General features: G+C 52.6%; 1 protein-coding gene across 2 annotated transcripts in view; it reads right to left on the bottom strand.

Annotated features, from left to right (window-relative positions):
• RAB11FIP4 (RAB11 family interacting protein 4) overlaps positions 1 to 27,776 on the bottom strand; it is a 114,482-nt gene that overhangs the window by 52,058 nt on the left and 34,648 nt on the right. For both annotated transcript variants that reach the window (XM_079905791.1, XM_079905792.1), the window contains exon 3: positions 26,072 to 26,160. In XM_079905791.1, coding sequence (XP_079761917.1) covers positions 26,072 to 26,160 — 89 coding nt within the window. The remainder of the gene's footprint in view (positions 1 to 26,071; positions 26,161 to 27,776) is intronic.

The following is a 27,776-nucleotide window of genomic DNA, read 5'->3' as shown; positions in this document are numbered from 1 at the left end:
CCCTCTCCATAAACTCCTGTCAGGTTCAGGGATGAGTCTTCACAAGCTCATCTGACACTCTAAGCCTTAGTGTTCACATCTGAGAAATGGAGACAAAAGCACCTACCCCAAGACTGCTAAGAGGATCTCTCAATGACAGGTTTCTAGCACCTAGCAGAGCGGGTGGCACACTGTAGGTGCTTAAGGAATGTTGGCCCCATCCTGCCCCGCGCCTGCCTACCTGCTTCCCTCCATTGGATCATGGGCGCTATGTTTCCTATCCCCCCTTCTGCCACGCCTGTCAAACCCAGGAAGAAGCTTATTCCCCTGCTGTGGTTTTCTGGGCCCAATACTTGGGCTCCTCCTGCTTCCCTACTTGTCTTTTGAACTCTGATCTCTGTCTTATGGTTTGAGTGCATCTTGTACCTCACGCTGTGAGCCCCTCCAGGCCTCCAAGGTAACAAGTGAAAGAGCATCAATGGCCCCTGCAGGAATAAGTGCACCAAGTGGGTAGACCAGAAAGCCAGGACAGGGCTGGCGTCTATGGCCATGGGAGCTGGGCTGGCGGAGCTACACTCACGATGCAGGTGCCCGAGGACACCAGGAGCGCTTTCCAAGTCTGGGAGACTGACTGCTCTTGGAGTCTGATACCCCAGGGAGGTCACAGCCACTTTGGAAGTAGTGGTAGTGTGACCTCTGAGAACGTCTTGAGGTCACATGAGCCTACAAGGGCATCTGTGCGTTTGTGTCAGCCATGTGGTGTAGCTGAGAGAGCAGGAAGGCAGTTGGGTGGAGGTTTGAATCCCACCTCTACCACTGAGTACATACATCAGCTCAGGTAAGACCCCCTCTCCCACCTGGTCTCCATTCTCTCATCTCAGAGTTGTCTAGGGGATCAAACAAGATAACATTTGTTTAGCTTCTAGCTGGACCTGGTCACTGTGCCAGACTGCCTTCATGATGGACATGCTGAAATTAAAGTAATAAGAATCCTTTCCTTCGTTTAATGTATCAAGAAAGGCCTTTCCTTATATCCCAAGTCAAATGATTTCATTTTTCTCTCCCCTAGAGATCACCTAGCACATCTTCACCTTCTCACACCATCACCATTCCATTTGGAATTGCGTATTTGTGTAATTAACTGATGGCCTGATTACCCCTCCCAGACTGAAAGCGCCAGGAGGGACCATTTGACCCCAGACCTCAACACGGACCCGGCCCATCGTGTGCACTATTAGGTGAGCTAGTGAATGAACACATCTGCCAGTACCGAGCATGGTGCCGAAGCATAACACTGTACACACCTAAAGTTCACGACAACCCTGAGAGGTAATAAGACTAAAAGTTAACACTTATGAGGGGGACTTCCCTGGTGGTCCCGTGATAAAGAATCCACCTTCCAGTGCAGGGAATGTGGGTTTGATCCCTGGCTGGGGAACGAAGATCCCACATGCCATGGGGCAACTAAGCCTGTGTGCCACAACTACTGAGCTCGTGCACCTCAACGAGAGAGCCTGTGTGCCACAAACTACAGAGCCCATGTGCCCTGGAGCCCGTGTGCCACAACTAGAGAGAGAAAACCCGCACGCCACAACTAGAGAGAAGCCTGCTTGCTGCAACAAGGAGCCCGCATGCCGCAATGAAAGAGCCCGCATGCCGCAACTAAGACCCGATGCAGATCAAAATAAATTAATTAATTAAAGAAAAAAAATAAAAAAAACACTTACGAGGGCCTTACTCTGGGCCGGGCACTGTTCTAGGAGTTCCACACATATTAGCTCATTTGATCCTTCATAGTCCTACCAGGTAGATGTGTACACGTGAAGCCAATGAAACAAACGTCTAGGACACTTACGTGCTCCGGAGGGGCCCTGCCAGTGTGTTCAGATGGTCATGTGCTTTGTAAAGTGTGCAGAAGGAAGCTACAACAAGATCCTTCACCTTAAGGATGACTCCACACATTGCAAGAGCTTCAGGCCCCACAAAATCTGGGTGCTCCAGAGCAGAGGCACTACTCTTCCCATTTCACAGATGAGAAAACTGAGGTTCAAAACAATTAAGTGACCTGCCCAAGGACATTCAGAGCCAGGATTTGGATGCAGGCCTGCCTGCCTGCCTCTCAAGCCCTTCCACTCTGCTGCAGGCCTCTCGAGTCTAGGAAACGGAGCCCTGGACCGTGGTGACATGTGTCTGCCCAAGGGCAGCTTCGCAGCTGTGGGTTCTGAGCGGAGGGAGGAAGGGACGGAAGGAAGGAGGGAAACAGAAGCTCTGATCAGAAGGGTCCCAAGTCCAGAGCCCAGAGCCCTGAGCCCCAGCACTTGGCGGCAGAATCCTTGTTAATCCTACCACCTCCTTCTCTACCCACCCCCTTGTGACCCAAATCTACTGTTTGCTTTTGCAACTCCTGAAAGCACTGAGAGCAAACTGCAATGAACCAGCCCAGCTCACCCCAAATAAACCTGCTCTCTGTCCCCTTCCCCTTCCTGGGCCCCTCCATCCACACGGCAGGGCCCAGCCCGTCTCTAATGCCAGGCTAAGGCAAACAAGAGCTGGCACATTCTGCCCTCGAGGGCAGGCCTCCCCTGGCTGTTTTGCAAAGGGCCGGTTTCAGCTGCCCGGGCATTCAGTTACCTTCATTAGAATGGGCCCTGAGAGCTGGCCGGGCACTGAGCGCTCGGGCAGATTCTATCACAGCAGGGATGAAAGAAGAGAAAAAGAGCGGTAATGGAGCTGCCTTTCCCCTGGCCACTGAGAGCGAGAGGGGTGGGTGGTGGAAAGAGGGGGGCCCAGTGCCTGCCAGGCCCAAGGCCAGGCCCTCCAAAGGCTTGAATGGCCTTGCTCAGTTCCTGAGTCCTCAGGGCAACCAGAGAGGTACTGCAGAGCCATTTCTGAAGGTGGGCACCAGCCGGATGCTGGGCCAAACTTCCCAATTCCAGCAGAAACACTCAGACGAGAACCGTCAGAGAAAGACTGAGGGTGGCAGTGCGGAAGGGGAACGCTGGTAAGAAACCACTTTCCAAACACCAGAAAGCTCGAGGCAGAGGTTCTTTTAAGGACACCTGGACTTTACTTTCTTTCCCAGACAAGGAAGTGGCACAAGGACCAGGAAAACATTCTCTTAGACCAAAACGCAGAGGTTTTAAGTGCAATTTCTTCCACCAGAAGTTGAAAGTAAGCTCTGAGTACAGATGGGCATTGCCGTAACCAAAACGGAGCTTTCGAGACTGAGGGTGGTCGTGTCCCCAGAAGCCTCTGTCCCCGTGAGGGACTTCTGGGACAAAGGTGGCTCTGTACGGCCACTTGGTTTCCAGAGACTCTGCGCTCCTGGCTAAAGGAATTGATAATCTATCCTAACCCAGAGTGTGTGAGTGAGCAGTTGGAAGCATGGGGAGCGGTCCTTCCTGGCCAATCCGTAATCCACCAGCAGAGCTGCAGCTAGCAGGCAGGGCTGGGAAGGCTGTAGGCTCCCAGGCAGGGACTATGTGGGACAAGGGTTGAAGCCCAACCAGTCTTGCTGCTTGGTGGCTGTGCGACCTTAGGACAGTCTCTTAACCTCTCAGCATAATTTTCTCAGCCTGTAAACTGTGCATAATCATAGTGGACATGTCTGTAGACCTTACTATGTGCCAGATAGTAATGAAGGACTTCATCTGTATTAACGCATCGAACCCTCACAGCACCTCAGGAAGGAAGCCTGGCTTCCCCAACCTACAGGTGAGGAAACAAAGGCACCAGCTGGTGAAGAAACAGGTCGAGGACCCAAAACTTGCAGATGCGGGATTCGATCCCAGGCTGCCTGGGTCCAGGGTGCATGTGCTTATCCATGACAGGATCCTGCCTATGGCCCCTTCCCCTGGGACCTACTGGTGTCAGGTGTGCCTCATAAGTGATGCTTTCAGTGAAAGCAGATGAGTCAGGGGCTGGGATTTTTTAAATTTTATTTTTTTATTTTTTTTGCGGTACGCGGGCCTCTCACTGTTGTGGCCTCTCCCGTTGCGGAGCACAGGCTCCGGACGCGCAGGCTCAGCGGCCATGGCTCACGGGCCCAGCCGCTCCACGGCATGTGGGATCTTCCTGGACAGGGGCACGAACCCGTGTCCCCTGCATCGGCAGGCGGACTCTCAACCACTGCACCACCAGGGAAGCCCCAGGGGCTGGGATTTTGATGCAGGACAGGAGCAGAGCACAGGGCTGGGGCTTTCGGCCCAATGGGGAGAGTCCACAGCAATGTTTCCAAACTTTGGTCAGATGACCTTGCTGAGGGTGCAGATCCCCGGGTCCACCCCAGCTCCTGAGTCAGGCACCAGGGCCCAGGGATCTGCATTTCACGTGGAAACACTGGCTGAGGGGTGAGGTCTCTGGAGAACTACCCTTAATTCCTCCCTGGCTACAGCGGTCATAGGTGGCAGGGGAAAGACCTCAGACCCCAGAGTCAGGAGAACCATGTTCCAGCCTGGCCCCAACTCACCACTGGGGAAGTCCAGGACCCTGTGTGGTCTGTTTCCCCATCTGCTGTGAGATGAAATGCTGTGAGATGAAAGCATCGCACCAGACGGTCTCCATGGGCTCTGCCCTCTGAAATGCTGCAGTTCTGAGCCTACGGGGCCCTGGCTGAGAAGATCCAAACTCGCCCACCCCACCCCGTTTCTCTACTCTCCGTAATGAGGTTGCAGCGCTAACGTTTCCTTTTGATTCTGGGCTCCCAGAGGGAGGAATAAAAATAAAATAACCATGACAGTGACAGCTGCTCTGTCCTGAGTGGGCCCACACGGGGGGAAGAGCGCCACCAACCGTGGCCAACTTCTGCTGCCTGATGAGGCCAGGAAGGCTAGGGAGTCCCCACGCTGGCAGCACAGGTCTCCCCAAAGCCACCAAACACACACATGGGACGGCCATTGAGCCCGTGTGTCTGGGAGAGGAGGAGAGAGGTACGTGTCAGCAGCCCCCGGCCCTGGAGGTTCAGGATGTGCCTGCTGGGGACCCAGGCTGGTGTTCCGGAGACTCCTGAGGCCATGCCACGTGACGCTGAGCCCTCAGTGACCCCGACTCGCTCTGATCCGGTGCCCACGCCTGCCAGGCCCAGCCTGCGGCTCTGTCCCCTTCATCCCACTCAACCTGAACACTCCCTGAAGCCGGGGAGTACCACTGTGCCCACTTTACAGATAAGGGAACTGAGGCCGGAGAGGCTGCAGGGTCAGTGTGAGGCAGCGCAGCTGACACGTGGCAGGGCTGGGGCTCAGACCCCGCCCACCTGGAGTCCCTCGCTCTCCACGAAGCTGAGCTGCTTCCCAGTGGGTGTTCATCACACAAGGGCACGAGGCCCCAACGCGCTTACGCCTCCAGCTTTGGTGGGTTTCGCTTTCTCGGCTTCAAGGACGGTTTGCTGGAATCCGGAGCTAGCACCCGGCAAAGTAAGAGCAGAGCAGAGGCAGGCTTACTGATCAAAGCCCAGCTGAGGTTTTGGTTCAAGGACCAAGGTGTGGAGGCAGTACCTCCAAATGCCCAGGCATCAACTGGGAGCTGGCGTCAGGGAACGAAGTGTTGGGTCAGGCTTTGCAACCAGCCAGCTCTGGGACCTCGGGACAGTGCCCTTCTCCCCTGTGCCTCACTGGGGCGGTCCCAAGGCCTTAAATGCTTCCCTGCACACTTCCAAGCCACTAACCCTAGACCCTCTCTAACGTACACCCATCCACACACCGGCCAGGGCCACCTGAACCTTATGCCCTTCCTCTCACCAAGTCTTACTTACAAACACAAGCAATAAAACAGCTTATGGGTCCAGCGATAAGACTGAGAAGGGTGATTCCCAGACTTCTCTGCACATTAAAATCACCTGAGGAGCATTTAAAACTCTCCACGTCCAGGCCACACTTCAGGCCAGTGGAATCTGGATCTGGGCATGGGACCCAGGCACCAGCACATTTTAAAGTCCCCAGGTGATTCTCGCTCGCAGCCGAGCTCGAGCCCCAGTGACCGGCAGGCGCGCATCTCAGACTTCAAAAGAGCATGTGAACGGGCCACTGCTGTCTTGTTAAAAATGCAGATTCTGACGCAGCTGGTCTGGGTTCAGCCTCAGAGCCTGCAGTTCTAACAGGCTCCCAGGTACCATCCCTGGACCACACTACCAACAGAAAGGACCTGGCGTGTTGGTGACACAGTTTGCTCCTGAGGGGAAGACAGGGTTCGCTGGCCAAGTCACATCACCCTCTTTGACAGTCCCGAGGGACATCAGTGTATCAAACTGAGGCATCTTACACCCATTTATATCTGATTGATTGGGTGGCTCACGGCAGTGCCGGGCACCCTGGTGGCGGTTCTTATCAGCGGGTGTTATCAGTGCATCTTAGGGACCGGCTGAGGGCTCTGTGGAGAGGATGGAGGTGCAGACAGGGATCTGAGTCAAAGGCCAGGCCTAGGCTTGTGTGTGTGGAGCGGTCCTTCTGCCTCACTTGCACACCCGCTCCTCTGTGGCAAATGGCCTTAGGGTACTGCTCAGACAGGTGGGGCTGGGGAGCTGGGGATGGTGGGGTGTATGAGGTGGGTGAGGGAGCTGCCGGGGGTTACCCTGGCTGCAGTGGATGGGGGTGCGTGGGTAGGGACCACGAGTGTGTGGGGTCTTGGGTGGGGAGCCGTGGGCAGTGAGGGCTCAGCACTGGGTTTACAGCAGAGCTGTTCTTCACGAGTCGTGTGTGCTCCCTCCTGTGAAGTGATAAAAAAAAACATACGCGATTTTGCTTCCGTGAAAAAACAGTCCCGGAGAGAAAGCCACCTGCTACTGCCAGTCATGGAAAGTGAAAAAAAAGAAGAGGTCCAAGAAATTCATGGTTCTTTGCCAGAAAAGAGAAGTGAAGTAGTAATATTTATAGCCACCAATGTTTCTAGCGCTCTGCTTTCTGTCAGGCTCCACCACATCCTAACTAATGCCACGGGCTTCGACTTGGTCTCCCCGAATCCTCACACCGAGCCTGAAGAAGAGAGCACCAGGCTCATGCCCATTTCACAGACAAGGGAACTGAGGTCCAGAGACGTGACAGGACATGCCCAAAGTCTCACTAGGAAGGGGTTGAGCCGGGATTCAGACCCAGGTCTTTCTGAGCCCAACGTCCATGCTCTCAACGTGATGCTCCACGCTCCTCCCACGGACAGCAGACACTGACCACCTACCACAGGCCGGGTCCTAAATTAAGCATTTTAAATAATTTTTTTTTTTTAAACAACAGAGAGCCCAGTAAGCCAAGACACCGAACATGAGTCTCCAATGCGCTTACTCTCCCACCAGACCCAAAGACTACTTTTTCTTTCTTTTTTTTTTCGGCCGTGCCACATGTTTTGCAGGATCTTAGTTCCCCCACCAGGCATCGAACCCGTGTCCCCTGCACTAGAAGCATGGAGTCCTAACCACCAGACCGCCAGGGAAGCCCCAAGACTGCTTTGGACCCCAAAGCCGACCTTGAAGTGTTCCACCCCATGCCCCGAGCCGGCATTAGCACGCCAGTCTGCCCCAGCCCAGCCTGGGCCTGTTCTGGGAAGGCGGCCGGCAACCATCCTGCCCAGGATTCCCTCCCTCCTGGGGGAGGAAGCTGCTACCACGTTCCAGTCCACTCTGGGCCCTTCCATCCGGAGCCCTGCTCTGTACCTGGCACCACGCAGGCTCTGGGCACCCCAGGCGGGTGCAGAGAAATGCCAACCCCTCCTCTGCCTAGAACAGAGGAGCCTGGCTGGGACAGGAGGAACCTTCCCTGCCGTGGGGGCGGGGTTGGTGTGGAAGGGGGAGGCTGTTTCCAGTGGGGTTTGGGGGAGAGGGCTGGGAAAGGGTTCAGGCGTGGCAACTGAGCTCTCCCCAAAATGGTTAGTGCTGCAGATGGAGCAGAGGGGAATTCTAGGGGAAAGAACGGCATAGGCAAAGCCTAGGAGTCGGGAGGGCAGGCAGTGTTCCAGAAATACTGGGCAGATCAATCAAGCATGAGAGGGGGAAGGGCAGAAAGGTTTTGGTCAAAGTGACCAGACATTCACCAGGACCTAGGACGTGCCAGACACCAGGGGACAGGGATGAATGACAGACAGCCTTGGCCTCCTGAAGCTCAGAATCTAATGATAAAACTATAAGCCAAGCATTTTATCCTCATTTTACAAATGGAGACACTGGCCCCAAAGAGGTTAAGCCCAAGACGATAGAGCCCATCCATCTCAGAGGCAGGACTCCTCCCCCAGGGTCCTGCACAGCCGGAGGGTGCTTGTAGACCTCTGGCAGCTGGCTCTGGGGAGAAGGGACTTGGAGGAGGGTAGGACTGGAGAGGTGACACAGAGGAGGGGGGCAGGAGACACGAGAGGTGGTAGATTGGAGACAGGAAGTCAACAGAGAGGCTGTTGCAACAGTCAGACGACCAGGATGAGGGCCAGGACCAGGACTGTCATGTTTAGCTGCACAGGTTGTGCACTGCACAACTCCCAGAGGTGCCATTCCCACGGACGACAGAGAGATTAGTCCTCCCTGAAGTTGTGCAGCACAGGGACCCTCCTAGTAGATAGAGGGACCAGACTCACACATGATGGTGTATGTTGCCACGAGCCTTTTGGTCCCTGCATAACAGTTGCTGACCAAACCCACACTGTTATCACAAGGCCACGTTCTGCTTCCTCTGGGGAAGCAGTGGCAGCTATGCCCCAAACACATTTCAAACACATTTCGCACCACACTCTGGGCTACCCACAGGGCCCATCAGTTCCGCATTTCTGTAACAAAGATGCTGGTGCACGAAGGGTTCCCAGAGCAAAGAAGGCTGGCAACTGCCTTCACCTCCTGCCGGGGTCCCAGAGGTACACGTGAGCATTCTGAAGGTTCTCAGAAGTCCTGCAGCCAAGAAGCTGCTCATCTTTCCTTGATGAGTTTCTCAGACTCCCTCTCAGAGGAGCCCCCTTTCTTTCTTTCTTTTTTTTTTAATTAATTTTTATTGGAGTATGGTTGCTTTACAATGTTGTGTTAGTTTCTGCTATACAGCAAAGTGAATCAGCCGTAGGTATACATATATCCCCTCCTTTTTGGATTTCCTTCCCGTTTAGGTCACCACAGAGCACTGAGTAGAGCCCCCTGTGCTATACAGTAGCTTCTCACTGGTTGTCTATTTTATACATAGCAGTGCATATATGTCAATCCCAATCTCCCAGTTCGTCCCACCGCCCCTCCTTCCCTTCTTGGTAACCATAAGTTTGTTCTCTACATCTGTGACTCTATTTCTGCTTTGCAAACAAGTTCATCTGTGCCATTTTTCTAGATTCCACATATAAGCGATATTATACGGTATTTGTCTATCTCTGGGGCACCTTTTAGCAATCCTGGCACAGCCCTGCACGGGGAGGCTGGGTGTGGCCAGCCTCCTTCACCAAGCAAAAGGCTTTAGGACCCTCTTTGTGCAGGTCAGAGGCCACGTTCAGGCTCCAAAGGTAGTAGGAATGGGCTGGGGGAATTCTTCTGCCTTCTCTCCCCAGCCCAGGCCTCACCTCAGCTCCTGGAATACTTAGTTTCCTTTCTTTCTGTAAAAGATTGTCCTCCAGCAATGCAGATCCTCCAGATGAGTTGCCTTTGATTCTAGGCAACCCCCTCAGGGCAAACGAGTCCCTCTGGTCCTTTCTCCCAGGTTGGGGGGGTGGGGGAGAGAAGTGAAGAGAGGCCTGGGAAACTCGAGAAGCCTCAGGAAAAGTGGATGCAGAGCTGCTCTCTGTGGCATCTGGGGTCAGACAGGTGCAGATTAAAGTCCTGGCTCTGCACACTGCAGTCCTGAGACCTTGGGCAAGCGACTTAATTGCTGTCTGAGCCTCAGCTTCCTTACCAGTAAAATGGGTCTAATGGTACCTACTTGGCAGGGTTGGTCTGAGTAAACAGGACAGGGGTGTGGTGGTGATAGAGATTAGATACGTAAACTGCCTGAGCAGGGCTGACATTCCATCTGTCCACCCCCAGCCCTGTCTTGTGTCTGATTCATGCTGAGACCTGGGGCCAACTGGAAGGGCCTCCTGGTGCTGGGACTGGAGATATCAGAGGGCCAGAGAGAGATGGGCTGGAGAGAGGAAGATTGGATAGACAGGGACAGAGAAAGAGAGAGCGCACAGGCAGAGAGACAGAAAAACAAGTTAAGAGAGAAGGGGTCCTGGTGGGGGCGGGGTGGTGGTGTGTGTGTTGGGGGCACCGTGCTGCTCCCTCTGGGTCTGTCTTCCTCCTCCACCTTCCCACCCTCTCCTCCAACCTGCCCCCCAGAAAGTGGGGTGCAGGAACTGGCAGTGCCGCCCGGAATTGGGCACCCTCTAGAGGAGGGGAAGCAGAGCGGGGGGCTAGGTATGCCTCAGGGAGGGGGCAGGGGTCATGGCCCAGAGCTGGGGTCCCTCAGGGAGGGGCGGGGGTGCGGCCTGCTTGTTCCTATACCTCCCAGAGAGGCGAGTTCCTGACTCCAGGAAGGCCCTCATTCAGCCAGTCAGCGAACACTGACCAAGTAACTCACTCAGGCCCAAGACTGGGCTGGGCAGAGCGAGCAGTGAGGCTGGTCTCTGCCCCTGGGAGAGAACAGTCTAGACAGAGGGAAACGTGGAAGCCACTGGGGCCCACCCTCCAAACTCCCATCCTTGAACTGCTGGTCCTAGTGACCAACCAGAACAAAATGCTTGCTATCCAAATTTTGATGAAGCTTCCCTTCTTCCCCCAGTTCTGTGAATCGTGCCCACCCCTGCTGAGTCAGCACACAGCCCCTTCCCAACAGCCCTCCAAACACAGGCTGGCCTCAGGGTAAACATTCCCTGATCCACTCCCAATGGCCAAGCCACCCTGTGCCCCCCTCCCCACACAGGTGGTTCTTCCTTTGTTTATTCCTCCTGCAAAGAAACCCCCTCTTGCCTCACCCTTGAGATGCTTGGAGATCTTACGGTGAGAGCTTCCTCCCTGTTGCCATGGCCCCCTCCTCCTATTTCAAGAGTTTCTCCCCTCACCGGCCAGCTTGGAATAATCCTTTCAATTAGTCTCTCCTTATTAAATCCGAACTCCCCCCACACCCCCCACCCCCGCCACCGAACTCATTTTTTGTTGTTGTTGACATCTGTGAAATTATTTACAATAAAAGACGTTCATAGTTGGACTAAAATAAAAAATAAGCCCGACAGAAAAAGCAGGTAAATGAGTAAATTGTAAGTTGACTCACCATTAGCTCTAAGTTTTCTAACTACCAAGACAAAAACGGGAAAGCAAGGTTAGTTACAACGCAATTCTTATTATCCGATGAGAGAAGGAAATCATTTCATCAGGAAAGACTTTTTTTTCTGGCGCAAAATCCTAAAAAGAATGTATTAGATCAAAGCGTGCAAAATGGCAAATTGGATAAGGTTTCCAGCAGCAATTTTAAGGAGGCTGAGGAAATATTCTGTTTGGCCTTACGCTGAGCCAAGGGAATAAAAACAAAATGTACATCCGTGAAGAGGTTTTTGCAATAAGGTAAGATGAAACAGTGCTTTCTGACATGGAACTGGATACCAGGAATGGAAAATCTAAAGGAATGGGGGTTAGTGTGTCCTCAGGAATACTTTCTCCCGTATCACTCTTCCAAGCTGAGTTTCTGCCTGTGAATTCAGGTGCAGCCCCTTTCCAGGACTCAGCTGATGTTTACTGCAGCAGATAAAGGTCCTGACGAGCCTCTGCCTGGGCGCCCGACCCCTCACCCAGCTCAGGGGTCCTTTCAGCCTGGATTAAAAATTCCCTTGAGGGGACTTCCCTGGTGGTCCAGTGGTTGAGAACCCGTCTTGCGATGCAGGGGGCGCTGGTTTGATCCCTGGTCGGGGAACGAGGATCCCACATACTGCAGGGCAACTAGGCCTGCGAGCTGCAACGAAAAATCCCGTGTGCTGCAACTAAGACCTGACACAGCCAATAAATAAATAAATATTAAAAAATTCCCTTGAGGAAAGCAAGAATATTCCAAGTCACAGCACAGGAAGAAGCCCAGGCAGGGTGTGGTAAAGGCAGCTGTTCTGAAACAGGTTCTGGATGTAAAGTCTTGGCATCGGTGTTGAGAAGGTGCTCAGCTTCCCAGCCCCCAGGGTCAAAGGAGCCCTCTCTTTCCATCTAGGTACAGCGAGTGTGTACAAAGCAGGGGCTGGGCCAGGCTCTGAGGCTGGGACTTGTGCAGTGTCCCTCCTGCCCATCCGCCCTGTGCTGATAATCAAAGAGGCTTGGGGAGGGTCATAAACCTGGGACACGCAGAGAGCCCACAGAAAGTTCCCCTCAAGAATCAGACTTCTTGCCTTGTCTCATGTTATTTCCAGTCATTTTTACTGCCCTGGTCAGGAAGGGAACGGCAATGACCAAGGTGGGAACAGCTGTTTATCCCTCTTATAAAATGTTTGGGCATTTTCCCTCAGGCTCAGTGCGTGTGGTTTTCATGCCCTCAGGCCCTGCCTACCCTGGGAGATGGGTCTGACACAGGAGTAGGCCCAATTCTGGGGAATGCCCCAGGGAGTGAACCTCCTAGCTGTGCAGGACCAGCCAGCAGGCGGTGGGGCTGTGGGATGCAGGTGTAGAAGGAAGCCTGGGACATAGACATTGCCTGTCAGTCCCTTGTCAGCAGCCCTGGGGCAAAAAGTATTCAAGTCTCACAATCTGTGCCTTGTGGGCTGAGAGATTCCAGCATTTTCTAGGCATTGTACTGAGTGCTTTGCTTGTACTCTCATTTCTCGTTTTTTATAATAACCCTATGCAGAAGACACCAATTACAACCTCTGTTTAGCAAGGGAAGAAAGTGAGGCTCAGAGAGGTTAAGTAACTTGCTCAGGATGGTCCACTAGTAGGCGACACGGTCGGGAGTCAAATCCAGGACCCTCAGACCCCAAAGCCAACGCTCTGCCCAAGTTTTTTTTTTTTTTTGCGGTACGCGGGCCTCTCACTGCTGTGGCCTCTCCCGTTGCGGAGCACAGGCTCCGGACGCGCAGACTCAGCGGCCATGGCTCATGGGTCCAGCCGCTCCGTGGCATGTGGGATCTTCCCGGACCGGGGCACGAACCCGTGTGCCCTGCATCGGCAGGCAGACTCTCAACCACTGCGCCACCAGGGAAGCCCTCTACCCAAGTTTAAATCAGCCCTTTGCCTCTGGGGCTGGCTCTGCCCGTAAGTGCCTACACTCTGAACCAAAGCCTGTGGGAGCCCCTCAGCTTCTCAGTTCCCAGCCTGGTCAGCTGTCCTGTCCTGCACCGGGGCAGTGAGCCCGGCCTGACTTCCCCCAGACAGCACGCCCCCGACGAATCTGCTTAAGGAAAGGAGCGCGGAGGAGAGAAAACAGAGCAGTGACAGAGCAGGCGGCGGAGCACGATTCCTGGGAGGGAATATCTTGTCTGTCACGGTAGCAGACATGTGGAGACGGAAAACCACGAGGGGCTCACCACATGCGGAGGTGACAGCGACTGCTAGAAACAACACTTCCTGGCAGAGGGTGGGAGGGGCAGAAGCAACGGGAGCACCCCCAGGCTCTTTCCACATCTTCCCACGGCACTGAAGGCGCTTGTAGGAGGTGCAGTCGGGCGACCCCAGACCTACTGGATCAGAGCCTGCCTTGTGTTAAGCCCCCGAGTGAGTCGTACACACACTAAGGTTTCAGAGCCCAGGTGCGGAGTCAGAGCAGAGTCATCCCCCTTTCAGCTCCTTCCTATGCCCTCCCCCCTCCTCCCCACCCAGCACTGAGTGTGGTTTTACAGCCTTTGACCTGAAGGGGGCACCTCTCAACTGCTCCCAGGCGGGAGGAAACCTAGCCCTCTCCTCCCCGGCAGAGCTGACCTTGCACAGCAGAGATGCATCCCTCCAACCTGTACCGCCAGCTGCTCCGTGCCAGCACTGTGGAGAGCACAGCAGTGAGAGACGCAGGCACAGCCCTCCACCCACGTGGAGGAGACAGGCAGGACACACGTAGCCAGTTAAGAGTGTGGCACCCAGTGGCACAGGCTCTAAAGGAAATGAGCAGGGTGTTATGACAGTGACAGGGGACTGCTGTAGAGGGGTTCCTTGAGATGAGTGGGAAGGGAAGGCTTCTCTGAGGAGGTGACGCTTGTGCTGAAACTTGAATGATGCAAGAGCAGCCGTTCAAAGACTTGAGGACGAGGGTTCTAGGTAGAAGGAACAGCCAGGCAAAGATAAGAAACTAGCTTCGGGCGTTTGAGGAACAGAAAACAGGCCAGTGTGGCTGGAACAGCGAGGATTATGGGGAAGATGGGATGGGACCAGGTCAAAGGTTCAGGCAAAAGTGAAAGCTGGTAGGTCACAGTGAGAAGTTGGGGTTCAGGATTTTACCCTAAGAGGACAAGTGATTAGAACATCTTAAGTGGGGGAGTTCTAGGACCTGGTTTAAGAGTTTGAAAGGACACTCTGGCTCTTGTAAGGAGGAAGGGAAGAGAGAGCGCGGGTGACCAGGTAGGGGGATGGTGTGAAGCTCTGACGGGGTGTAACGTGGAGGTGGGTGAAGGGGACACTCGGGACGGATCCTGCAGATAAAACCAACAGGCCTTGCGGATGGGTTGGCTACGGGAGGAAGGAGAGACATTAAGCACAACTCAGTTCTTGGTCCGAGCGCCAGGTGGGTGGCGGTCCCAACTCCTGAGATGGAGGAGGATGGGGCAGCATCAAAGCGCTTTGGGCCAGACAGGTGTGAAACGGCCGCTAGGCGTTAGTGCCGTTAGTGCAGAGGGCGCTGTGGTTCCACACGAGAGTCCGGAGCCAAAGGCAGAACCAGTGGGGCGGCAACCTCTTGGGGGCCTCAGGTGATGGTGCACATACGGCGAAAGGTGGATGAACTATTCCGGATTAACGGAGACTAAAGAGACGTGACAACTAAATGTAATGTGTCGTCCTGGATTGGATCCGAGATCAGACAGAAAAGCTATAAAAATATTGGGAAACCCTGAATACGGGGCTTATATCAGATAATACATTGCTGTATCAGCCACAGGTGATGAGCGTGTTGCGGTTATCGAGGAGGATATCCTTGCTCCTAGGAAGGGTCAAGTATCTAAGGAGGAAGTGTCATAATGTCTGCAACTAACTTTCAAATGGTCCAGCCCCCATCACCCCAAAGAAGTGTGTATACAGGGACGCACACAAACGCAGGGAACGCAAACTGCCAACATGTTAACAACCGGGGAACCTAGGGGGGCAGATCTATGGGCACTCGTTGCACTGCTCTCACAACTTTCCTGCAAGTTGGAGGAAAAGTACATCTGGTGGGCCTTTGTGAAGTCAGTGTGATCTACTCTCCATTCTCTGCAGGGCGGCCTGAGCTCTCAGAAGTTTGCAGAACTGGGTGGCAGACGAGGAACTCTCTCAATGAGATTCCTGTCTGGGCTCTGACACATGGAGCCCCCGCCCTGCTGACCCAGAGTCCCCGTGGGCCCTTGCAGGCCTCCCTCTGGGAAAGCAGTCATGGCTCACTGGCCACCAAGAATGCTCCCTGCCCGGGCCTGAGAACCCAGGCGGCCCAGTTCTACGGGGGACGGACACCTCCAGCCAGGGCCCTGTAATCCTGAGCCACTCTCCCCAGAGGATACTTCCGGGGCCAAGGGCAGCCGACATTTGAACACACACGCTGTGCCAGCCATTGGCCATTTTCAAGGTATAAGACTCTTCTCCCCACCCCCAGCCTCTGCGTTCCATGCTCAGGGAAAAGAAGTGTTGATGTAAACTGACCAGAATCCAGGACGTTGTACGGGTCATGGCTTCGTGGAATCCCGTGAGGAGCTTTAAAAAGTGCTGATGCCTGGGTCCCACCCCTAGAGGTTCCGGGTTCATTGGTCTGAGGGACAGCTGGGCACCCAGAACCTTAAAAACTCCCAGAGATTCTAATATGCCGCAAAGTCTGAGCATTCCTAGCTTAGATCCTTGGCTTGCAACGTTGGGTGTACATTCAAGTTACTTGGGGAGCTTTTAAAAATAGATGAATGGGGCTTCCCTGGTGGCGCAGTGGTTGAGAGTCCGCCTGCCGATGCAGGGGACGCGGGTTCGTGCCCCGGTCCGGGAGGATCCCGCATGCCGCGGAGCGGCTGGGCCCATGAGCCATGGCCGCTGAGCCTGCGCGTCTGGAGCCTGTGCTCTGCAACGGGAGAGGCCACAACAGTGAGAGGCCCGCGTACCGCAAAAAAAAAAAAAAAAAAAAAAAAAAAAAGGAGTGTCCTGGAAGTTGGTCTCAGTGGGCCAGCTGAACCCAGCCTTCCTAGGGTCGGAATGGTCAGGGGCAGAAGATGGGGGACAGATGGTCCAGGACAGACCAAGGCAACCATCAACATTGGCTCTGCTTCTGTCCCAGCCACCTTTGCTTTAATCAGAATTTAATTACTTCTCAAAGATATGACTTAAGGATCTTTTTATTCTTACAGAAATTCTCGGGCTTCGGATAAGTAAATTATTCTTTCCTTTGGAAGGAGGAAGGTGTTGGAACAGAAAAAAAAAAAAAACCAAAAAACTGGGGCCATATATGAGAGGAAAGGATCAAGTAAGGCCCCTCCCTGAGCTAGGAAACACCCTCCCCCCTCCCCTTACCAGCATAAGCATGGTACCACCAACCTACACCTTCACCAGCACAGCTGAATCAGAGGCTGTCAAGAAAAGTATTTTTGGAATTCAAAAGTATCATTGTTGCAAAAGTGGTTTTAGAAATGCTTGCTTCAAAATGGATGAAATTAAGCAATGGTGGACTTGGACCTTCATCCCTACATACCCCCAGGCCAGCTCTGCAGAGAAGCTCAGAGCAGATTTTTAAAAACTGTTCTGGCAAGACTGGAGGTTGACCAAGCTCCTTCTGCTTAAGAGCAGAAGAGCCAGGTTGGGCTCAGGCTGACGCCCTCATTCCCAGCAAACCCCGGTTTGTTTTGGCCTCCGGGGACCCCTTAAGCATAACCTTGTCAAGAGCTTCTGGTTCCCGCGAGGTGAGTTGGGCAGGAGGGAGGGTAAGAGGGGCTGAGGGGAAAAAGGAAAACTGGATCCTTATCTCACCACAGACATCAAAAATTCACTCTGTGGATCAAAGCTTTAAACGTGAAAACCAAATACATAAAATAAAAATAAAACAGAATATAGTGTCACAGCCTTGGGTAGGAAAGTTTTCTAAGCAGTACACCAAAGGCAGAAGCCACAACGGAAAAGATTGAGTTGGCTATAAAAACCTTTTAGATTTGCTGTCATAAACAAAGTTAAAAAGAAATGACAAGCTGAAAAAATATTTGTGAGGTATGTCCAAAAGTTAATATTTCTACTTCTTTTACATCAATGGGAATGAATACATCTATGGAAATGAGGGTGAAGGATGTGGGCGGGCAACTAATGAAGAAAGAACTCCTGGTGACCAATAAAGGCAATTTAAGAAGTTCAACCATATTATAATTCAAAAGAGCAATCCTAATTTTAGTCTCTCAATGAGAAAGATTTGAGAAAGCAGAACAGCCAGTAAACAAAGGGTAGGAGGAATCTGACACGATCCTGATGAAAGATTAATTGAGACAACTTTTCTGGAAAGGAATTTGACAGATGTATTAGAAATTTTAAGATTTGTATCCTTTTGATAAAACGGTTTTTAGCTTAAAGGTTGGCAAACCTTTTCCGTAAAGGGCAGATAGTAAACAGTTTAGGCTCTGTGGCAGCCACTCAACTCTGCCATTGTGATGGGAAAGCAGACACACAAGGGTGAGCAGATGGGCGTGGCCATGTTCCAATAAAACTTTATTTACAAAAACAAGCTGCTAGATTTGGCCCATGGGAACAGTCGTTTGCCAACCTCTGGCTTGCTCTAAAACAATGAGTGCTTCTGTGGGGAACAATTTAGCTACAAGAGTGTTTAAAACACTGCTTTTGTTAATCCCCCGAAGTAGGTTAAGAAAAAAAAAAAAATTATATATGTATATGACCAATAATAAGGAACCGGTAAATAACTGTGGTTGTCTTCTTGCAATGAATATCATGCAGCTATTTAAATTTATGCAGAAAAAAAGAATATGGCTGCATTGTTATATAGATTAAGCAGGCTAGAAAATAGTTTGTAAATGAACTATTAGAACTAATAAGGGAGTTTAGTAAGGTCGTCATGACAAGATCAACACCAAAAATCAAAACGTCTCCTAGACACTTAGCCATAACCAATTAGAAAATATCATGGGAAAAAGATCCTACATGTAACAGTGACAGAAATTCTAAAATAGAGTCACCCTATGAAGAAATGTGCAAAACCAATTTGAGAAAATCATAACACTTTCCTGAAGGGCTTAAAAGAAGGCCAGAAAAGATGAAGAGATTTACTGTTCTCGGATGAGAGAATTCAATACTTTAAAAAGCCAGTTCCCTTCCACTGATGTACAAATTTCAAACAAAATCTCTAGCAGGATTTTAAATGAATTTCGACAAAAAAGAGTATTCTGGAAGAGAAAATATGTAAGGATAACAAAAAAATTTTAAAAAATAAAGAATGATGAGGGAGGCTTTTTCTATCAGATATCACACTGTAAAGCAAGGGTAACTGAAACTGGCTTAGAAACAGGTAGACAAATAGATCAATACAACAGACCAGAGTCCAGAAAGAGACCCACGTTACACGGCGATTTAGCTCCCGATAAAGGGGTGAGATTTCAAATAAGTGGAGAAAGAGGGACTATTCCACAGCAGGAATGTGAACAGCTGGCAACATGTGGAACATAAAAATGCCAGATATTATCCTCACCAAAACCAAAAATAAGCTTCTGGTGGGTCAAAGAGCTAAACATAAACACTTTTTGTCTAAACGTATTTGAAAAACATATACAGGAGAATAGTATGTTTATAACCTTGAGGTAAAGGAGGCATCACATAATACACAAAACGTAAATGGCATAAAAGGACTGATAATGACGACATCCGAACTTTAACATTCTATGCAATAAAAGACACCAAAATTAAAATATAAGCAAAATGCATAGACTGACAGAATATATAGAGATTTTGTGTATATAGATTTCATATAAATCAATAAGGAAAAGACAACCCAGGGACTTCCCTGGCGGTCCAGTGGTTAGGGCTCTGCGCTTCCACTGCAGGGGGCACAGGTTCGATCCCTGGTCGGGGAACTAAGATCCCACATGCTGTGAGGCAAGGCCCCCCAAAAAAAGAAAAGGCAAAAAAAAAAAAAAGGAAAAGACAACCCAACAGAAAATGAGCAAAGACTATAAAGAGGCAATTAACAAAAGAAGAAATCCACAGGCCCAGTGAACAGAAGGAACGATGGTCTCCTTCACCAAAAACGGCAACACAGATGAAAGTGAGAGTGAGTTTTCCTCCATCAGATTGGTAAGCGGGAGAAGGGAGGGGAGAGGAGTAGAAGGGGGGCCTGTAGGTAGATGGAGGACTTCCAGAACTGGCAAAGGGCTGAGAATCCAGGCACTCTCTCATCTACTGTTGGATGATACAATTAGTACCGTCTTTTTGGAAGAAAAATTTGGCCCCATCGATTAAAAAATAAAATCTGCATACCCTTCGATAGAGCAATTCCATTTCTAGATTTCAAATCCTAGAAATACTCAGAGAAACGATCTATGGCGCGTGGATAAGGGTGTTCACTATGGGCACTGTGCTGGGTGCGAAGGAGATGAACTCAGCTCGAGCTCTGCCACCACCAGGTGAAAATGGTGTCGCCGTGTGGGGAACATGGAGCTGTCCTGGAGGGTGAGGTTAAGGCAGGGATGACAGAGGGCACAGGGCCCCAGGGAAGCTCGGCACAGGTTTCACTCCAGGCTGGGGGCAGAGGGAACTAGAGAAGGCTTCCTGGAGGAGGAGGTACCTACTTAAGTCTTAAACGATGAGCAGAAGTTATCCCAGGGACAGTGGGTGGGAGGCCATCCCAGGAGAAAGAAGAACTTGTGCAAAGTCTGGGAGGCAAGAGAGAACAGGGTCTTTTCAGTAAATAAGGAGCAACTGGGTGTCACCAATTTCGGAGTGTGAGAAGTGCGTCAGTGAGAGGTGAGGCTGGAGAAGTGGTGGATTTTATCCCGCTGGTGATGAGGGGGCCCCCGAAGTGGGGGTGATGACAGCTCCTTAGGAAGATCCTGAGGCGACTGTGGGATGTGGGTCTGGAGAGAGAAAGGCCGGGGACGATGAGGGGCCAGGAGGCAGCAGAGGGAGAGGGACGAGGGGTGAGTGGGGACCAGAGGACTCAGGCTGGCTGGATGTGGGGCGTCAAGGATGACTTTCTGGCTTAGGGGCTGGATGATGGTGACACCATTCGCTGGGATGGTGGTTACACAGGAGGAGCACCAGGTGGCCTGACACCCTATTCATTTTATGGGGTTCCCTATTAACCAGCCCACGTGGGAGGACGAACCAGGATCTCACATGAGGGCTTATAAGTCAGATTTCATCCCACTGCCCCCTTGCCTTTAAGGCCCGAGGGTGGGGCTCTCTGTGACTGCCCATGTCCCCACCCTACAGAGACCCCTACACCATAAGGTCTGGGAGCTGCACAAAGGGAGCGCAGTAGCAGCCCGCTAAGCGGGCCAGCCTCACGACGGACTCCCAGGGCGTTTCCTGAGACCTCAGCCTCGGGATGCCAACCCACGGACCCCTGCGACACCCAGCACCCCCTCTGACCAAACTCAAATCCACATGCATCAGAAAACTTGCCAACAGTTGGGTTTACCAAGCCCTTTTTGCGCCAGGGCGCAGCAGGCTCTAAGGACACAGGCAGGGTGACATCCAGTGAGTTCAAGAGCTGGTGGGACAGATGGCCAATAGGCACGAAAAGATGCTCATCATTGCTAAGTATTCGAGAAATGCAAATCAAAAGTACAGTGAGGGCCTCCCTGGTGGCGCAGTGGTTGAGAGTCTGCCTGCCTATGCAGGGGACACAGGTTCGAGCCCTGGTCTGGGAGGATCCCACATGCTGTGGAGCAACTGGGCCCATGAGCCACAACTACTGAGCCTGCGCATCTGGAGCCTGTGCTCTGCAACGAGAGGCCGCGATAGTGAGAGGCCCGCGCACCGCGATGAAGAGTGGCCCCCGCTTGCCGCAACTAGAGAAAGCCCTCGCACGGAAACGAAGACCCAACACAGCCATAAATAAATAAATAAATAAATAAATAAAACTACAGTGAGGTACCACCTCACACTGGTCAGAATGGCCATCATTAAAAAGTCTACAAAGGATAAATGCTGGAGAGGGTGTGGAGGAAAGGGAACCCTCCTGCACTGTTGGTGGGAAGGTAAATCAGTACAGCCACTATGGAGGACAGTATGGAGGTTCCTGAAAAAACTAAACAGAGTTGCCCTATGATCCAGCAATCCCACTCCTGGGCATATGCCCAGACAAAACTGTAATTCGAAAAGATACATGCAGCCCTATGTTCACAGCAGCACTATTTACAATAGCCAAGACATGGAAACAACCTAAATGCCCATCAACAGATAAGTGGATAAAGTAGATGTGGTATATATCAACGGTGGAATACTACTTAGCCAGAAAAAGAATGAAGTAATGCCATTTGCAGCAACACACATGGACCTAGAGATTATCATACTATGTGAAGGAAGTCAGAAAGAGGAAGACAAGTACCATATGATATCACTTATATGTGTAATCTAAAATATGACACAAATGAACCTAGCTATGAAACAGAAACAAACTCACAGACATAGAGAACAGAGTTGCGGTTGCCAAGGGGGAGGTGAGGCGGGGGAGGGATGGATTGGGAGTTTGGGATTAGCAGACGCAAACTATTACCTATAGGATGGATAAACAACAAGGTCCTACTGTAGAGCACAGGGAACTATATTCAATATCCTGTGATAAACCAGAATGGAAAAGAATATGAAAAAGAATGTACATATATGTATATGTATAACTGAATCACTTTGCTGTACAGCAGGGAACACAACATTGTAAATCAACTATACTTCAATTAAAAAAAAAAAGAGCTGGTGGGATGCAGGTGCACCTACCCAGACAGACTTGCACTGCCTGGAGAGCAGGCCCAGACCGCCTGTGGTGATAGCTGGTGTGTGGGGGTTGGGTTCCAGGGGGCCTGGAAGAGGGGTGAATGGGGTGGGTGCCCTCAGGCTGCCAGGTTTGCATCTGTTTACCAACCAGCACCACAGAGTGTTTCACTACTTCACTACTTTAACTATGACCCTCTCGTCAAGTGTTGACGTCAGAGGTCCCTGCCCCACCCTGGGGGTGGGGGGAGGCATGCTCCTGTGGTCCCATCCTACGTCATCCTCGCTTGGTCCCAAACCACTCCTCCCCTAGCAGCACCTGGGAAGCCCAAGTAATGATCCAGGCTCCCTCTGGTTGGCTGGTCTCAAGCTGACCCCTAGGGGACAGCTGGGACACAGCAGGACCCTGAGGGCTGAGCCTACAGGATGAGGACGTGCCCCAGGCCGGCCCCCTCAGCTCCCCCCAGCCTGAGGAGCTATGGTCTCGCCCCTCGTGGCCTTTAGCCAAATGGAACCCCGAGCTGCTCAGACGGTGCAGGAGCCTGAGCAGGGAGGGATTCATTCACACCACGGGGCCTCCAGGCCTTTTCAGCCCCTCACTGTGGGAGCCCACTGGTCTGGCAGGCTGGCTTTGCGCTCTGCCCCCTCAGCCCTCCCAGCACCGAGGAGCCTGTCGTGAGGAACAGAGCCCCAGCCCACCACGCTGCCCACCGGGCGCTCACGGACAAGGCTGCCCAGCGTGCCCAGGGATCAACAGCCACCTCGCTGGGCTCCGACCACCCGAGCCACCTGTCAGGGCCAGACAGGTCGGGGGCAGAAAAGAGTTCACAAGGAGGGGCTTACACCTAAAGTCCCGAGAGAGGAGATGAGGGGGGCACTGGGGTTGCTGGGATTCGATCAACCTGATCTTTCTGCTTTTCTGTAACCTCCACATGTTGCATTGTGGAGAAAACAATATTGCTTTAAAAAGAAGAGCACTCTCGGGACTTCCCTGGTGGTGCAGTGGTTAAGAACCCGCCTGCCAATGCAGGGGACACGGGTTCGAGCCCTGGTCCGGGAAGATCCCACATGCTGCGAAGCAACTAAGCCCGTGCGTCACAGCTACTGAGCCTGCACTCTAGAGCCCGCGAGCCACAACTACTGAGCCCGTGTGCCACAACTACTGAGCCTGTGTGCCTAGAGCCTGTGCTCCGCAACAAGAGAAGCCACCGCAATGAGAAGCCTGCGCACCGCAACGAAGAGTAGCCCCCACTCGCCGCAACTAGAGAAAGCCCGCGCGCAGCAACGAAGACCCAACGCAGCCAAAAATAATAAATAAATAAACAAAAAGAAGAGCGCTCTCTCAGAGGCCAACTCCTCCACGCCTATCTCTCCCCTTTTCTCCACCTGCCAGTGTGGCCGGCCTAGTGCGGAGGCCACGAAAGCAGCCCACAGCTGCAGGAACGGGACCCGTCCCTGGTACCGCTGGCTGGTGCGGAAGCCCGGCTAGGGCTCCACTCTGACCTCCAGCTCCTCACATGCAGGCCTTTATTTTGACGTGATTTTGAAACACCGGTAGCCAAGGGTGTTGGCTTCAGCACCATTTCTCAGCACCATTTCTCACTTCAGCACCATTTCTCACACGAATCCCTAAGACACGGCACTGGGAGGAAGGGGATTCTCACATATTAGCAGCCTGTTTTCCCACTGAATTTTCACAAGACGGGTATGGCGAGCCCTGTTTTACAGGCTCTGAGGAGTTGAGCGTAACGTGCCCGGGTTTGCAGGGCTCATCAGTGGCTGAAGCGGGGTATGGACCCAGTTCTGACTGGTCCCACAGCCCACCTCGTTAGCCCATTTCCTGTTCAGTCCACGGGGGCCCCGCTCCAAGACTCCCAGGACACTCTCAGGGTTCGTCCTGCATTGGGGTCCTCTGCTCTGGTCCTGGTCCCATCAGTCAGGCCCAAATGCATCTTCACCCCACATCTGCTGCCCCTTGAGGCAGGCCTGGAGCCCTCACTGCTGGCCTCTGCACCTCTTGGAGCCCAGCTCTCTTCACTCATCCCTGAGGGCACGGCACCCTGGGGTCCAACCACCTGAGACCTATCTTGGAGGCCCTGGTACCCGGCTTGGGTCTCTGCCACCTTTGAGCCTTGGCCTTCTGTAACACCATTTTGCTGGGCAGCTCTGGGCATTAGGGTCCTGTCAAGCGGAAAAAAAAAAAAAAAGCACAACTTAAAAGTCAAGAATTATGGTTTTTTTTGGCTGCGCGATGGCGTGGCATGTGGGATCTTAATTCCAAGACCAGGGATCAAACCTGTGCTCCCTGCAGTGGAAGCACGGAGTCTTAACCACTGGACCTCCAGGGAAGTCCCAAGAATTATGTTTTATTTGGCAGACTTACTGAGGACTTACGCCCAGGCAGATAGCTCTGAGGGACTGTTCCTAAGAGGTAAGGAAGGAGCCAGGACATACAGGAGTTTTGCAAAAAAAAAATCCAGGTAGTCAAAACATCAACAGATTACTATTAATTTAAGAAAAACAGACATCTCAAGTTAATGAATTTAGCACTTTTCTATGTACGGGAAGATGCAAGAGTCTGGGCTCATTGAAATCATTCCTTTATGCACCTTAGCTCTCTAGGGCCAGTACCCTGTTTTCTCCATCCTGAATCCCCTCAGGGGGCACCGTTTGAGGGCGGGGGGCAGCAGCTGCAGTGGCTGATGGCTTCATGGCCACAACATCCTTTGTTACTGATGTGGCAACCTACATTCTTTGTCCACAGCCCCCTGTAGGGACCCCCTCCCCCAGTCCCAGCCCTGAGCCCACCACCCAGCTGGATCCCAAGAAGTATGCCATTGGCCAAAGTGACCTCTGGGGTCCTGGGCCTCTTTCAGCTATAGAAAAGACTCATGTTTGGGGTCAGATGAGGCACCAACCAGAGGGTGGAGAAGAGGTTTTGGAGCTAAGCCTGGATGACAAACCAAGACGATCCTCTTCCAGCCCTTCTGGCGGGCTGTCTCCGCCAGAAGGGACCCTAGAGACTGTCAGTACAGGCATCGTGAACTGTATTCGTCTGTAAGATGACTCTGCAAGTGTTTGGGAAAACGATGAAAGTTTCATAATAAACAAACCATTAGGTGATGATGACAGTAAGACAGAGCCATGGGGACTGTGGTCCTTGTCCCACTTCCTGGAACAGAGCTCCTAAAACCTTGGAACTTCCTGAGCGATAGGAGTGAATTTTATTATTCATAAGGAGTCCCTTTCAACCCCACCTGAGTTCATGCTAATGAGGTGACTCAGGTGGGATCCCCAGAGAGCCACAGGATGGGGCTGGTCACACCACAAAGACCAAACTGGTGATTTGAAGTGGGGAACTTTAAGCCCCACCCATGCCCACCTGCAGGAGGTGAGAGGGCTGCAGATGGGATCATACAAACTCTAGAGCAACGAGACCCGGAGCTTCCGGGTTGGTGACGCACTGCCGTGCAGGGACGTGGTGCCCCTGGAGAGGGCCCCCGCCTCCCGGCCACATACCTTGCCCCGTGCGTCTTTCCTGAATTGTATCCCTTATAGTAAAGCAATAATCATAAACAGAGTGCCTTCCTGAGCTCTGTGAGTTGTTCTAGTGAACTACGGAACCTGAGGGGGGTTGCGAGAACCCTGCATTTGTAGCTGGCCCCAGCAGAAGGCAGGTAGCCTGGGTGCCCCGTCTGTGGCAGCTCCCAAGCGGGGCTGAGGCTCTGGCCCCGGCGCCTGCACCACCTCTGGGCAGTCAGTGTCGGGAGTGGACTGGATTGCCGGACATCCAGCTGGTGTTGGAGAAAAGAGAAAAATTGTCTCCCTGCCTGCTGTTGACCTCGAGCCTGCCACTTTCCCTCTGGAGCTCAGCTTCTCCTCGGGACCTCAGAGCAGGGGAAGGTGCCCTGTGAGGACCCCCAGCCCCTACACCCTCTGCTGTGGCTTCCCAAGGGTCTGCACTGCTCCGGTTCCAAAATCTCTTTCTTGACTTTGAAGGCAAAGGGCCCTCAGCGGGGGCTCTGGGGTCTCCCTGACACCAAAAAGGCGAAGCAAAGGCAAGAAGACGGAAGACCAAGCAGGTAAGGTGGGCGGCTGGAGGCTCCCCATCCCTTCCGCGGTGGCCGCCCCTCTCACCTGCACCACGCAGTCTGGGATCTCCAGCGCGCAGGGCAGTGTCCCAGCGCTCTCCACGGCCAGCACATCCTTCAGCAGCTCCTCACAGCCTGTGGATGGACAGACAGGCAGTGGAGGGTCAGAGCCTCAGCCCAGCCCGGCAGCTTTGCTCCTTTTTTTTTTTTTTTTTTTTTGCAGGACCTTAGTTCCCTGACCAGGGATCGAACTTGGGCCCTTGGCAGTGAACGCACAGAGTCTTAACCACTGGACTGCCAGGGAATTCCCTGGGCAGCTTTGCTTCTGATGAGTAAGCCTTGGCTGGGTAGGGCTGCAGGGAGGCAGAGGCCCCAAGTCTCCAAGAGACCAGCTGATCACTCAGAGGCAGAGATGGGGCACCCAGTCCTTAGAGAAGCCAGTCCAGGGCCAGGCAGAGGGAGCCGAGACAGGTCCTTGCCCTCCAGATGTTCTTCCACTGGGACTAACAGCATCAGGGAACACACAGAAGACAGACTCCCAGTTGCGGAGGGGAGGCTGGGGCAAAGAGAATCCAGGAGGCCTTCCTGGAGGAGGGGATATAAGAACATACTCCCTGCCTGGCTCACAGGGACTCCAAACACACACAGTCCAGGGCTGCGAGGCTGAGGCCCTCTGCAACCCTGCAAACTCCAGAACATGGAAGGCCACCTTCAGGGTGGCGCTACTTGCTGACTCATTACACAGCTGGCCTCCCTCCCCTGAACAAATGCCCCCAAATCGTAACGGACAAAGGAGGTGCGATATTGTGATTTATAAGAAAATACGTATTTGGCCTTCATTCACAGTTTGTAACTCACAGCTCCCAAAACCCTCAGAATTTCCTAAGTGTTGAGAGTGACAAAGGTATCTTTTTATGTTAATGAGGTGACTTGTGGACCCACCTAAGGATGGGGGCTGGTTGCCAAGAGAACCAACCAGGTGATTAGAGGGCTGGACCTTTCAGTCCCAACCTCTGACCTCTGACCTCCAGGGAGCGGTGAGGGCCTGGAGGTTGGATCAATCGCCAATGTCCAGTGATTTCATTGATCACGGCTATGATGAAGGTGCCACAGAAACCCAAAAGGACCAGGTTCGGAGAGCTTCCGGGTTGGTGAACACATGGAGATTTGGGGAGAGTCGTGCCCTCCGAGGGAGCATGACTGACCTGCGCCTTTCCCCACACCTTGCCCCACGCGCCGTTTCCACCTGCCTGTTCCTGAGTCGTATCCTTTTGCAATAAGCCGCTAATCTAGTTAGTAAAATGTTTCTGAGTTCTGTGAGCCGCTCCAGCAAATTAACCCAACCCAAGGAGGGGGTCGTGGGAACCTCTGACTTACAGCCAGTTGGTCAGAAGCATAGGTAACAGCCTGGGCTTGTGACGGGCGTCTGAAATGGGGGTGGGGAGACAGTTTTATAGGACTGAGCCCTTAACCTGTGGAATCTGACGCTACCTCCAGGTAGACGGTGTCAGAATTGAGCTGAATTCTCCTCGGACACCCTGCTGGTGTGAGAAAATTGTTTGTTGGCATGGGAGGAACCCCTCACATTGGAACTGGTCTCAGAACAGCAAACAGGAGGTCAGACCTGCAAAGCACCAGCACGGGGACATGCCGGGCACAGTTAGTGGCGGCCCTACTGAGTCAAGCAACCCCATTCAGAAACCTTTCTGGGGCTGCCGTGCACAGTCTCCCCAACTTCTCTGCTCACTTCC

This window comes from Stenella coeruleoalba (genome assembly GCF_951394435.1).
Source record: "Stenella coeruleoalba genome assembly, chromosome: 19".
NCBI lineage: Eukaryota > Metazoa > Chordata > Mammalia > Artiodactyla > Delphinidae > Stenella > Stenella coeruleoalba.
Note: the sequence above shows the minus strand (reverse complement) of the source record. Positions and strands in the feature narration are given on the sequence as shown.